The following is a 14,390-nucleotide window of genomic DNA, read 5'->3' on the forward strand; positions in this document are numbered from 1 at the left end:
GCTGAAGCCTGCCCCTGGAGACCTGTGGCTGAAGGCAGAAGTTCATATTCCCAGGTCCTTGCTGTGACCAGTGGATCACGCTATCTGCCAATTAATCTTGCAGCAGACTCCTTTAGCTTGAACTGTAGAGGAGCAAGACTTTGTTAGTGAATGCACATTAATTCTGACTAGTTTTTGTCTTATGTTGTCCCCTCCCGTCATCCTGTTCAGTTTTACAGTGCATCAGGAATGCCAACGAAGCACCTTTCTGACAGCGTCTGTGCTGTGTGTGGCCAACAGATCTTTGTAGATGTCAATGAAGAAGGGATCATAGAGAACACGTACAGGCTTTCCTGCAATCATGTGTATCCTTTTCTCTTCCTGGAGCGACCGGAGAGCTAACACCTCAGGTAGCCTGCTACCCACTGTGAGTCACTATTTGGAATCTGATCAGAATTGCTGTTTGGGTAACTTCATTCTACTTCCTAGAATTCCCCCTTTCCTGACTTCATATCTCTAGAAAAAGAACAAACATGAACCAGTTGCATGGCAGCAGCTCTCTTCTGAAGTGGCTGCATTTCAGGAACGGGTTGAGCTATGTATGAGCATACATATTTTCCAGGAATTGCTTCCCTCTATCTCTGCTTTAGGAGCAGGCACAGTGTAAGTTTGCCTAGAACTAGACAGCTGAGTCACTAAGGGGTTTGCCAGTGGAAGTGAGAACCTTCCACCTCTGGGTCACCAGTTCTAAACCCAGCCCAAGCTGGCAATAAGAAAGTAATTGCCATCTGATGGTGTGGTCATCTGTGGGAAACCAATTTGATTATGGTCCAGTTCCTAGTGGATAAGTGTCCGCACCATCAAAACAGGCATTAGTAGACCCTCATTGTTGATGCACTTGGTCCAGAGGCCAAAGCTTTGGGATAGCCGTTCAGCCAGTAGAGGTTGTCCCTCAAGACAGGTCCGAGGGGACGGTGTTGGAGGAATTTGCACCATTGCTTCTTCCTGTGTTTTGATTTTTCTTGGGCAGGGGGACTTGTCCTACTTGCTTCTGTCATGGTTCAGTTTTGCTCTGTGTACATCAGGTGTAGGTGGTGGTTGAGGAAATCTTCAGAACATACAAATCAGATTGAAAATACTGTGGTTTTCAAAGCACATCTTACTTTGCAAGTTATTAACCACACAGTGCCCCAGTGATGCTGGGGCTTCCTGGTCCCATGCGTGTGACACTTTGCACGGCTGTCTCTACTAAAGGTCTTGTGGGTTTTCTGCTGATAGCACAATTAAAAACTTGACACACAGTTTAGATTACCTAGTGCAGCGTTGACCTGAATTTGATGGGTTAGTTGTTATGGCTTGCCACGGATTGCATCCGACCAGAAGATTTATAGGTTCTTGTCCAATTCAGACTACAGGGTTCAAGAACTCAGAGAGTTCTATATCGGGAGAGGACTCTCGGGGCGCCTGGGAAAAACATTTAAACTGAGGACAATACCAAATTGATAAAAACTTTATTGAGATTTACAAAAGAATAATAAATGCTATGAAACTTAAAACTGAAAAACAATAAAAGAATTCCAAAACTTCTGGTGGTAACATTCCAATTATAAGTACCATAATTTAACATACTCGCACCCTTCCTTGAGGATCCTGTAATAGGAGGTGAAGGACCAGCCTTACTCCTGGCATGCCCCATAACACGATGATGCTGACTTCCCCCATAGTTAGGAACGTTGAGTAGTTATACTATACTGCACAAGCTGAGCATGAGAGAAGATAGTCTATGGAATATGGGAGAACAAAGATTAAAGAAAGAGCTAAAGACTAAAAGAGTAAGCTCAAAGAGAGCTAAAAGGAAAAGCTTAAAGGCTGATAATTAGAAAGAAGCTATAGGAGCGCTCAAGACTTCTTCCATATATGGTATTTTATAGGATCCTGACACTGTAATTCAGGCCCAAATCTTATTTCCTTACCCTAAGAAATGTATGGGTACCCTTATCCTGTAGGTTAGTGGATTATGACACTTACTTTCTATATATTAATAAGGATTATCTCACTCCAAAACTGCCAACGTAGGCTCTCTTGGCGACTTCCAAGTTGTGGTGTACCCTGTGGTTACCAACCGGTTGTAGACACCGGATAAACCTGTTCAGTGTTGTGTATAGTTCCTCCCTTTGGTTCCCCAAAGTTCAGGGACCATTCTCATCTATGCCAAAGGTTGCCAGCTTTTATGCTGAGTTACTCTTAACTGATTATACTTGTAGCTATATAGCGGATCTCACTGGATGTTACAGGGCGGTAGGCTTCTTGCATTTCAGCAAAACTTACTAGGAGACGCATGGAATTAAGAATTAATACTGATAAAATAGAAGAATGGATTAATTCAGAGAAAGAAACCTATTTAATACGGCTGGCTAGATTAGCAGGATATAATAGCTAGCAAAATAATCCTATGGGCTACAGCAGTGGTTCTCAACCTATTGACCATTGTGGGCCGCATCCAATACTACCTGTATGGCCCTGAGGATGTCACATGGGCCGCAAGTTGAGAACCATTGATGTAGAGCCAGAGTGTCTAAACTTGGCCCTAAATAAGGGCCACGTTGAAAGCATGCCTGACGCTGTGGGCTGCCCTTGTCTTTAAGGCTGTAATCGCCGTTCTGAGTTCATTCGTTCTGAATGAATATTCTGGCCCTGTGTGAACACTGGCCCTAGCACATGACTCTCTCCATCATGAGCTGAGCAGTTTGGGAGGGATCTAGGCCAGCATTTCTCAAATGCGGCCACTATGGCCACATGCGACCACCAAGGACTTTTCTTGCAGCCACAGCCTCCTGGGCAGTGATTGGGGCAGGCAAAGCAGTGGTCCCTCCCCCAGGGCCACCAGCAGGGGGTTGGACCCTGCTGTGTGCACTCCCCCTTCCCCCCACAATCCTCCAAGACACACATGCTGGAGGAGCAGGCATCTAGCGAGTTCCCCACCTTCCTGGGGATGGTAAAGTTGGGCTCCAGCCCTGGGGTGGCGAGCAGCAGGCTCTGGCCACAGAGCTCCAACCCCTGGCTGCGGGGCTCCCCGCCCATCGCCCCTGGCCCCTGCCAGTCCATCATGCATCTCCTTTCCCTCCTCCCCCCCCCCCCAGTTTTCCCCTCCTATCGACCTCCCCATCCAAGGCTTAATTTGTCCCCAGGCTTGCCAGGACTGAGTAAGTCTGCTGCTGTGAAAAGTGATATGTTTAATATCACTTTTCACAGCAGCAGACATACTAGCTAACGAAACCTTTTGCCTTTTTAAAAAAAAAAAAGGGGAACAAAAAAAAGACACGAACCTTCCGAGCACCTTATTTGTGTTTCTGTTCTGGTCCAGTAAAGAATAGACACAACGGTACGTGATTTTTATTATTGAGTCTGCAAAAAGATTCAATAAATTACAATGATTTGGACATGTGTTTGTGCATATTTATTTATTTTTTCCTAAAGTTAATTAAGAATTTCAGGAAAAATTGTCAGTACGGCCACTAGCAAGAGTTGTTAGCCGCACTTTGATGCCACCAAAAAATTTGTTGTGAGAACCCCATTCTAGGGTATTGAGATGAAGCATTGCCTACTGAGCCATATAATCCTCATAGGCCACGTGTCCCTGTTAAAGCTGGGGACTGCCATGTGCAGCACTGTCTAACTCTTTTTAGCTTTGTTGCAATGTAGTGTATTTACTTACATAAGTATTGTAAACGTATAATGCAGGAATCCTTGTTCCTAAACAAAATGTATATTTGCATTATCACCCCTTCAAGGAAATTGGACTCTGGGACTGTAGGATCCTGCACGCAGGTTTGTTGTCTTGAGACTAAAAAGGTGGGACTGAAACAACATTAGAGGTTTTGATTATTCAGAGCTGCATTAAACCGCAAACCAATCAGAACACTCGGATCGGCCCAAAAAAAAAGTAATTTATAATTTCACAGTCAGACAGACAGGTGGGGTGTGACCCTGGGAGGGGCTTGCAGGGACTAGGACCACCCAGAATTTGCCTTAGTGCGCCCTCCACCCCGTAGCCACTCCACCCAGCTCAAAGGTCAAACGTTACACAGAAGGAAGGGTAGCATGGTATGGCATTGCCACCTTTACTTCTGCAGTTCTGCGCTGCTGCTGGCGGCAGTGCTGCCTTCAGAGCTGGGTGCCCAGCCAGCAGCGGCTGCTCTCCAACAAAAAACCCGAACTTCAGAAACAGGCTCCAACGAGAAACTACAGAACTGGAATTAACTTGCAAACTGGACACCATCAAATTAGGCCTGAATAAAGACTGGGAGTGGATGGGTCACTACAAAAACTAAATTCCCCCTGCTGATACTCTCACCTTCTTGTCAGCTGTTTGAAATGGGCCACCTTGATTGCATTGGCCTCATTAGCACTACGAAAGTGATTTTTTTCCCTCCCTTGGTATTCACCCCTTCTTGTCAACTGTTAAGAATAGGCCACTTCCACCTTAATTGAATTGACTTGTTAGAACTGACCCCCAACTTGGTAAGGCAACTCCCATCTTTTCATATGCTATGTGTTTATACCTGCCTACTATATTTTCCACTCCATGCATCCGATGAAGTGGGTTTTAGCCCACGAAAGCTTATGCCCAGATAAATTTGTTAGTCTCTAAGGTGCCACAAGGACTTCTCGTCATTTTGATCTTGTTTCATGGGACATCCCTACAGTACTGTTTGTCCTTCTGCCTTGCTCTCTACCCGTCTTATACCTCTCATCCTTCTCTCTCTCATTTTTCTTTTCCCTGTGTTCTCAAACTCCACCTCCTTCGGCCCTGACTATTTTTCATGCTCTTATAAATCTACAAGTCACCTATGCCTCTCCTATTAACTGCTAGTTACAACAATTCTGTTCCTAGCCATCTTCCCTATCATCTCACCTACCTTCCATTCCCCTCTTGTTTCTAACCTTATTCCCATCCCTTCCCTGCTCCAACTGAAAAACAATACTGCCATCAAGATATGCAAATACCCAGGGCTTAAATTCTCATATAGTATTTCCCCGAGCCCCACACGCAACCCCCACCAGGGCTCTGCCCTGAACAGCTCTGGCTGAATTTGAGCCCTGCAACTACCACACAATCTTATTGGAATCCTCATCTTCCTTTTACCCTTTCTCCCTCTATACTGCATGGTCTCACTCCATGTCATGTCTTAATTCAATTGTAAGTTTCTCTGGGCATGGATTGCGGATTTTTATCTGTTCTATAAAGTGCATGATACACATAAGCAGTGTGGTGAACAATGGGTAAGCAAGAAGCAGCATTCTAGAACTCAGTCATTAGAAGGCGGTGGTAGTGAGAGAGTTCAGCTACCCAGAGGCGAACAGGACATTTGAGTCATCATTTATGGGTGTTGAAATGTGAAAACAAAAGTCAGAAACTACAAGGGAGCAAGCAGCACTTGACTTAATTTGGAGCTACATAAGATGTAATTAGTGAAGTGGAAGCAAATGGTATTTGTCATTAGTGGCCACAGACTTACTGCAGTTGACAGTAAACCGAAATTTAGAAAGAAAAGAGAAGTAAAGAATTCAATAGAAGGAAATTTTGTACTCGTGTGGTGGGGTGGAAACAGATTATACTACAGGTGGCAATCTGACACTGAGTGACAGTTGCCAAGGTGACCATATATTTTTCTTACTCTAACTTCCTTTCTCTAATATAATCTTGAACTTCTAAATATATGGGATGTTAGTCATGGTTAGAATTTCCCCGGAGCGTGATTGTGCACTTGTGATGCCATGACGAGACGGGCGGCCCAAGTGCTAGGCAGGCAGACTAGCACGGTGTAGGCAACCTAGGGCACATGTGCTGAAGGCGGCATACCAGCTGATTTTCAGTGACACTCACACTGCCCGGGTCCTGGCCACCGGTCCCGGGGGCTCCGCTGCCGGCCCCACTCAGCCTGCTGCCAACCCTAGCCACCGGTCCCGGGGGCTCCGCTGCCAGCCTGGGCTACCGGCCGCCAGCCTGGGGCTCTGCTACCAACCCCAGCTGCAGCCCACTGGCGCCAGCCTGGGACAGTGAGGGGTGCAGACGGGCAAGAGGGGGCAAGAACTGGAATCAGAATTTTCTGACAGATTTCAAGATTTCCAGTGATTTGGCCCAATGCTTTCTTTTCTAATTAAACCTGAAAAGTTTAACGAAAGCGACTTGGACTTGTCTGTATTTCAGTGGATGGGTTCTTGAAGATGTCGAAATGCAGCTCATTCAGTTAAAAAGCTCAGAATTGTGGGCATCAACGTTTGGAGATCTGCAGAGCGCACTTGAAGCTACTGAGAGAGATCATGGGGCCTCTGTTCTCACCTGCTGGACGTGCCTGCCAGTGAAATTTAACTGTTTTGAAGAAAATTGTGTTTGCAATGCTTTCAGCATTTGGATCCACATACCTGTGTGAACAGGTATTTTCACATATGAAATCTGTCCTCTGTCCCTCTCGGAGCTGGTTAACAACTGATTACTCAGAAGCCTGTGTGCAGCTTAAAGTATCCAAATACGTGCCAGACATTGGAAAACTTAGCAAGAAAAAGCAAGGGCAAGGATCACACTAAACTGATAAGATCTGCATTTTAATTTAATTTTAAATGAAACTTCTTAAACTTTTTAAAAACCTTATTTACTTTACATACAACAATAGTTTAGTTCTATATTATAGACTTATAGAAAGAGATCTTCTAAAAACGTTAAAATGTATGACTGGCACGCTAAACCTTAAATAAGAGTGAATAAATGGAGACTTGGCATGCCACTTCTGAAAGATTGCCGACCCCTGGACTAGAACCAGTTGATGGAGTCAACAAAATAGAAGATAAGGGTGCATCAGTAGATACAATTGGGACTTTCTAAAATCCTTTGATTAAAATCCCTCAAGAATCTGTTAAAGAATCGATGTTGTAGGGTAAGAGGTAGAGGGCTGTAATGGTCTGGAATCTGGCTCGGAGAGTAGCAGGAATAACTGGTCAACTTCCGACATGGTGGGAGAGGCTAATGAGGTGCCCCAAGGAGCCATAGTAGAATCAGCATTTTGTTTTATTTTCCAGCTGTCCCCTGCCTCATTAGCTACACTCCTTCCAAACTAGGTGGTGGGCACTGCTTTCTCCTGAGGAGGGCCGGTCTGTACTCCACTCTTCTTCCATGGCCCGCTGGGGATAGTAGTTGGCAGTTGCTTCACGGAGCTGTGTGCATACGGGTGAACCTGGTGCAGTTCACAAGCTCCTCTAGTGTCAGGTCCATGCAGTATGGGTTTCACAGCGAGTTGCTAGACAGCAGAGGAATGTTGAGATTTGGGAATAATGGGCTCAATTCTAGGTTCGAGAGGGGAGCATTCTGTCGTGGTGACAGGCCCTTCTGCCCCTGGCCCTCCAGCCTGTCCGTATCGCCGGTTCCATCCATGCTCGGCCTTAATTTCATCCTGAATGATTTAGGTCTGGCATAGTTACAAGCAACTGAAAACTGTCTTATAATGAAACCTGTAGGGCAGCCTTGACGATGTGTCTACCTGTAACTATCAAGTCAGAGTGCCTGTCCCACTATCTACTCCACTGTTAAACCTGTCCTGCACGCCAAATCCTGATGGATTAACTGGCCAGGTTTATGTTCTTGGTTCTGCTGGTGACTTGGCTACTCAGGTGGTGCTGTTATCTCCTAGGGGAGGGTGATGTGAACAGTAGAGCACGCCTGGCCCAGGAGTGAGGTCAGTGCATAGTAGCAAGTCTAAATTCATGCAGAGTTATTTCCCATTTTGGCTGCCAAAATGTGTTTAAGTAGACTGAACAAATACGTGGCCGCTCGGGCAGATCTGAATGGCTTCCTCTGTGATTAGAGCAGGGACTCGTGTATTTGGGTGTGCTGAGTTCTAATCCCGGTGTTTCCGCTCTTTTGCTGTGTTTTTTCCCCCCCCCCAAGAGCAGCTTCCCTTAACTTGTCACCCTTCAGATTCCACGAGTTCTGCATCCGAGGCTGGTGCATCGTTGGGAAGAAACAGACGTGTCCCTACTGCAAAGAGAAGGTGGATCTCAAGAGAATGTTCAGTAACCCGTATCCTTTTCTGGCCTTGTGACCAAATCCTAGCAACTTCTCTTTTGTTTGCTTTGCACCTTAAAGGTGATCTGCAAATTTATTAATGAATCAACATGACAGCCCTGCGCTGGAGATGGGGGAGGGTTGGGTCTCCAGGAGCTTCTTGCTTCTAATCCCAGCTCTTCCACTGATTCCCTGGCTCACCCTAGGTGCATTTTGCTTTTCCTTGAAATCAATGGCAAAACGCGCATTTACTTCAGCAGCGAGCCAGGATCCCTTAATCACGAAGGTGGCCTGGGGTGGAAGAATGAGCCTACTTGGCAGTAAGGAAGCCTCAAGCTCTAATCTCAGCTCTGCCGGTAACTTGTATGGCCTTGGACATGACGCTTCCCTGCCCTTCATCCCCCATCTGTAAATGGGATGTGTCTCTCGCTCTGTCGCAGGGGTGGTGGGAGGACTGGATGACCTTTGCATAGTGCTTCAAAATAAAGCCCTGTGTAAGGGGGACCAGGGATATGTTTCTCCACCTCAGTTTTGCTTTCCTTGTCTTAAGCATCAACTTTCTATTCTCCCCTCTCTCCCCTTGTATGAATGTAGCTGGAATAAATGGGCTGCCGCTGTTAACGTAACCCAGGTTTAAACAAGGAAGGGGTTCGGTATACTGAGACCGCAGCCGGTTTAGTACCCTGGCCAACACACCATTAAAAATCCCTGTAACCTTTTCTTAAAGATACAGAAACAGAGAGAAACCAGTTAAAGCTGTGGAAATGTGAAGTATTAAGTCAGGTCTTTATTTTAACAGCATCCCTCATGACCTTTCCTGTTAGCTGGAAGGAGTTTTAGACGGGGAAAACCCCCTTGTGAGACAGTCTCTGAGATGGCATCGAAGCTCTTGGTGCTGCTGCTGTTTAAAGTCCTTTCAGTCCTGGTGCTGGCTGGGATTCAGCTGGAGCTGGGAGGGTGACGGTGTCATCTGGGCCCCCTCTCTGGTCTGCTCAGGACCTTTCGCAGGGTCAGGGTGACAAAGGCCCTGGGGTCCCAGGACATGGTGCAGGTGGCAGCCAGGATGGTGAAGCTCATTCCACTAGCCACCGCCTTGTCTGCTATCTGTCTTCCCCCCCCAAAAGCTGTTCTCTTACGGACCCAAACAGGGAGTGGTGGCTGGAATAGCCCCTCCCCTTGCTGTTTTGTCAACCAATCAAGCTTACTATCATGTACACCAAATCTGGCTCATTAACTTCTAGCTCCATGTCTCCTGTTCTTAACCAGCATCGTTTTCAGCGCTTTTTATTTGAACTGATTTAGTCTGTCTCCCGTTTGTACCTCTTCCCATCAACATGGGTTATTAGAGGTTATTGTATCCTCTTATGAACACTTACATCTTACACCTGAGCTCCCACTTCAGGGAAAGTTGTAGGGCCAATTGTCAGACATCCTTGAAAAGATCCTACCCCCCTCACTCAATGTGTACCCTGTTATCACATCCCCTCTGCAGGCAGCTCATAGGGATGAGGCAAGTACTTCTCTCTCCCCCCTCCACCCCCCCCAATTAGTGCTTGTGCTTAGTTTTTATTCTGGCAGGTAAGAGTTAAGGGAATTTTATGTCTGGCTTGACTTGGTAAACATGGCCCCATCTTACTCAGCAGATCGGATATACATGGGCTACTGACTGCTTGCTGTAATGTCAGGTTTTGACTGCTTGTTCCTAGTACCGTTGTTGCTACAAAGCTGAGTTGAAAGAGGGCGAGGTTCTAATCATACCCTCATCAGAACAGTGCCTAAGGATATTCTACACTACCTGTTCATCGCTGCACAGCTGTGTAGCATAGCGCCTTATGGGGTGAAGACCCTCCCCCCCCTCAGTACTTTCCTTGTAGTTTTCCAGCCCAGAAACCCTTCCTCCATTCCCAGGCTCGCATTCCAGCACTGAGCTGTGGTGTGGGGATATGCTTCAGCCCATGGATTGCGCTATTCGGAATGCCATGGCGAGGGGCTAGTGCCAGGGACTCCATCAGCAGTGCACAGAAGGTCGCTGTTCTGGACACACAAGAAGGGTTATCAAGTGATGCTAGACTCCAGCACTGCCCTTGTCCCCTACTGGCATGGCCTACCCTGAGCCCGTAGCCCAAGGAAATGAAAGCTCAGCTGTATGATCTCTGCTGTGGAAGGTCCCTCTTTGTGTGCTATTATCTCGGGTTGTCATCTTGATACCGTGTCATAGGTCCACTTCCTCTAACCGTTCTGCCATCCTCAAGTCAAAGGTGCCTGGTGCAAATAAGAGGGCTGCATATAGAAGGCTTTAGCTAGGTAAGACACCTGCCCGCAGCCTCCCGAGCCAGCCCCCCGTTTCTCTCTCTGCTTCCCCGTTTTGCTGCTTTAACTCTTTCTGCATACAGCTGGGAAAGGCCCCACGTCATGTATGGGCAGCTGCTCGACTGGCTACGCTACCTGGTGGCCTGGCAACCCGTTATCATTGGACTGGTACAAGGTATCAACTACATCCTGGGGCTGGAATAAATCCTGAGTGGCCAGCGAGCCGGGGACATCACAGCAGGACTTCCACAGCTGTGGCGGAGGGCAGCAGCTGGCCAGGAAGACTTGCTTGTATCATTCACCTCTCAGGATCTTACATGCCCACAACATGTCTCCAGGGACGAAGGGAAAGACTTTGTGCTGGCCAGCTCCCAGCAAAGCGGGTTTATGCTGGGGCGGGGGAAGGGTATTCTTTTTTAAAACAATTATTTTAATGAGCGTATTTAAAACTTTATATTGCAGATTAAAAAGGAAATTCATGTTTGTCCCACTTCCCTCCTCCAGCCACCTCTCTACGTAGTTGTCTTATTTCCAAAGAAAGCCAAGCTGGTTTTGGAAGCTAGCAGAGACCTCTCACAGAAACCCACGGTAGCTTGCTCGGTACCTTCCCACCTTCTCTGGCTAAAACAGATCTCTCACCACTTGCTCAGGTCTCTTCTTTACAGCAGTTGCTAGCGACTCTGCTGTAAGCTGGTGGCAGAGGGCTCCTGTGGCCCTTGATCGCTATAAAAGCCAGCTGGATTCCCCAGTAGTCAGGGCAGGATTCTGAAAGAGTAAATGCAGTTAACCCGAGAAGAGGCGCCTGCGGTGAGCAAAGCTCAGAACTGCGCAGCTGGAGGCATGAGAGCTAGGACTTAACATAACATGCCTTGTCAAATGCTTCTACACGCAGAATGACCTAGGAATCCAGCTGTGGTTGGCGCTGCCCAGGAGAACAGATGCAGCGCGCCGGGCCCGTGTTTGAGGGGCTCACGATGAAGGTGGAATGCAGTCAGGTAGCCAACTACAGGGAAGGGAGGGTAACATCACAGCCTGCAGACTACACCTGGGGCATGCAGCTGCCTCCAGTGCAAAACACTAAGGGATGAACTAGGGCATACTCACCTCCCGACTTAGCGAGCCAGAGGAAATGTAACCCGATAGTCTGACCTCTGTTATGGACGCAGTCTCATATGGCAAGCCATCTCTTTTTGCGCTCTTCCCTTTTTTGGAATGTTCTGTGTACTTCAACGTTTTTCTATGGCAGTGTATCTTCTACCCGCTGAGCAGACCTAGCCCGGTTTGGGTCCCCCCCCAGCCTCCAATTGTCATCCCAAAAAGGGGATGGCAGAACAGACTGCTGGGGCTTGTTTGCTTTTCCCCACAGCTCAGAACAGACAAACCTACTTAAGGGGTAAGTGTCAAATTGCCCCTTTTGGGGAGCTTTCTCTGAATGTGGCTGGAGGAAAAACCCTGTTTGGTGTGTTGAAATCCAAACACCCTACCGAAGGACGCTTAAAGAGATATGCTCTTTTTCTGTAGAAGGACGGCAGAACCTTGGTTCAGGGTGCCTGGGGCGCCCACTGGGGGTGACTGCCTTTTACTATTTGGCAAGTTTAATAAAAGACTTTATCAATATAGTCTGTTCATGTAGGGCCAGATTATGACTCCTCTTCACTAGCTAACTCAGCAGTCCCGTTGAATTCAGTGGAACCCTTTGTGGGGTAATGCACGACTCATCTTGAGTTGGGAGGGGGGGTCAGACTCAGGGCCCTGATTGACAAGTTTCGCTTTACCAACATGTGAGTTAGATTGTTTGAGCATCCGTGTCTTAGTAACTGGAGACCTTGTTGTAACAGTTGACTCAGTCTCAGACGGGGATGAGGTGGCCACTCCTTGTGCATGGCACACAGTGAGTGACGTCTGACTGGAGCTTGCCTTACTGCATGCAAATCAGCTCATGATTTGAAGAGACTTCCTCAGGAAACAGTTCAAGCATCTTCCTTCCAAATTGACTTTCTGTGAAAGCCTGGGCATCCTCAGTGCGCAGTCCAGGAGTCATGGTGTTGGTGGGCTTTCATGTTAACCTCCCCAGCTTGTGAATGGGCTTGCAAGGTCTACCAACAAATCTGATGTCTGCTGGAAACAAAGCTAAATCTACTTTTGTTTGTGGTGGTTACGATCCACGTCCCTCTCTAATTTCTATAAAGAAATACTTAACATCCTCCCCAAGTGTCTGAATAATAAGGAGCTGCGTGCAGCAGTCTGGTTGCAGTACAGCCAGAGGACTGTTCTACACAGGGATCGGCCAGGTCTTTGGAAGCGTGTCTGGAACAAAAACTCAGACGCGTGTCGGAGAATAGGGATGTGGACAGCAGTCCTTGGATGTGTCCCATCTGCCTATGCTCCACAGCCTGACCCTGCAATTCTCCAGGCAGCATGTGACCGCTTGTGGCAGCGTGAGGTCCTGGCGTATTATGGTCATTTAGGGCTTTGTGAATGAGCTCTGCCATCTTCATCTTCATCTTTACCACAACGCATTGGAAAAGCATTGATGCCCACATGTCTTTCAGTGCCCGGAGAGTTAGCAAGTCAGTAGCCAAGGCATGTGAAGGGCTGCACATCTTTCTGTGCTAGATGACTCTCCGTAGACAGCACAATATTCTGATTGATCAATGGTTCTTTGCCGCATGGTTCCCTGAGCTAATGATCGTCCCCCTAAGACTGGCAGTGTCAGGAGAAGCAAAGGATGGTGCTGGAGGACTGAGGTACATTGGCAGATCTAGGCAGAGGTCCCAGGATCAGCAGAAGCATGGTGAGCCACAAGGTTATGGAGGTTCATTGGCAGGGTTCTTAAGGAGAATGCTATACTCAGACCACTGTTATTCCTTCATGGACACTCAATTAACTCCAGGTTGGCTCTTATTGTTACATGGACTGCATATTTAACTTACTCCGTGCATGTACTGTATATATCAATAGAGCACTTCCATGGATGTTTGTTTGTTCTAAAAGACATTGTGGGGGGTTTAAAACCAAATTGTTTCTAAATCTGCCCGTTGAACATGAATGTGTTGTTACTTCTGGGGGCAGGGAAACCAGGTGAATTCAAATTGGGGTGAGCAAAATGGTGTTTTATCAGTGACGGTCAGACCTTATGGTGTGGAAAGAAGGGAAGTCCAGGAGCAGCCGAAGCAGCTCTCCCTCTGAACAAAAGCCATGTTTTTCCCCAACCTTTTGGTGAGCCCTCTGAAGCAACATTTAACTGTATCTTTTATTTGCTCTGGAAGGAATCAGACTTGTCTGTAACCCTATTCACCGTTTGATTTGAGGTTTTATTTTTATTTTTTTTAAAGTGAAACCTCAACACTGGAAATTCTGTGCCAAAAACCAAAATAGAGTCCTTGATAGTGAGTAGTGCTGTGTTTCTTTTTGTTGTTGTTTCTGTTCAAAGTTCAGGCAATGATAAGCCTTCGGATTGATACATTAACCAGTTATTGGCATGGTTGGCTGTAAACATGACCTGTGTCCACCCCACATGTGGTTAATACTCCATTGGCAGCGAACCATATGTCTCCCCTAATAGCGGCCTAGACTGTCATATGGCTGGAAAAGTTGTCTTCCCTCTCTCTGCTAGACTGTGCTCGTATCCCTCTGTATGAACATCCTCTGACCAATCTATCCCTACCCACTGTGGGCTGGCTGGTTTTCCCCCTTTTTCCTCCCATTAAACCCATGTGAACGTGGTCATGCAATGTGTAGATGCAGAGTCACAAACCCAGATGACACGTGGCTGTCACAAGAATGTTTGGTGGCCCCGACTCACCAGGTATGAGTGACACGATCTGGATGTCAAGCCCTGGTTCTGCTTGTAGCGTAGATTGGGGGAGGCGGGGGATGTAAAGTAGCAGGGTAAATAATGATGGGTCTAGGTCACTTTATCAGTATGAACTAGATCTATCTAGGTATTTACACTGTCGGAAAGGGGAGAAAATGTGGCTGTTAGTTTAGGTCATAAACATGTCACCTTCCCCAAGCCCTGTGCTGCTCGTTGCTGTTAATG

At 47.0% G+C, this 14,390-nt stretch overlaps 1 protein-coding gene across 2 annotated transcripts in view; it reads left to right on the top strand.

Moving 5' to 3' along the window:
• Positions 1-13,741, top strand: part of RNF121 (ring finger protein 121) — a 41,449-nt gene extending 27,708 nt beyond the window's left edge. Inside the window, exons 7-9 of one of the 2 annotated variants that reach the window (XM_048838197.2) lie at positions 211-344; positions 7,952-8,053; positions 10,432-13,741. In XM_048838197.2, the coding sequence (XP_048694154.1) occupies positions 211-344; positions 7,952-8,053; positions 10,432-10,552 (357 nt within the window). In that variant the 3' untranslated portion in view covers positions 10,553-13,741. Of the gene's footprint in view, positions 1-210; positions 407-6,190; positions 6,491-7,951; positions 8,054-10,431 lie in introns of those variants that run through there. The other variant, XM_075125704.1, reaches the window with a different exon arrangement.
• The last annotated feature ends 649 nt before the right edge of the window (positions 13,742-14,390 follow it).

The sequence above is a fragment of the Caretta caretta genome, chromosome 1 (genome assembly GCF_965140235.1).
Source record: "Caretta caretta isolate rCarCar2 chromosome 1, rCarCar1.hap1, whole genome shotgun sequence".
Lineage (NCBI taxonomy): Eukaryota > Metazoa > Chordata > Testudines > Cheloniidae > Caretta > Caretta caretta.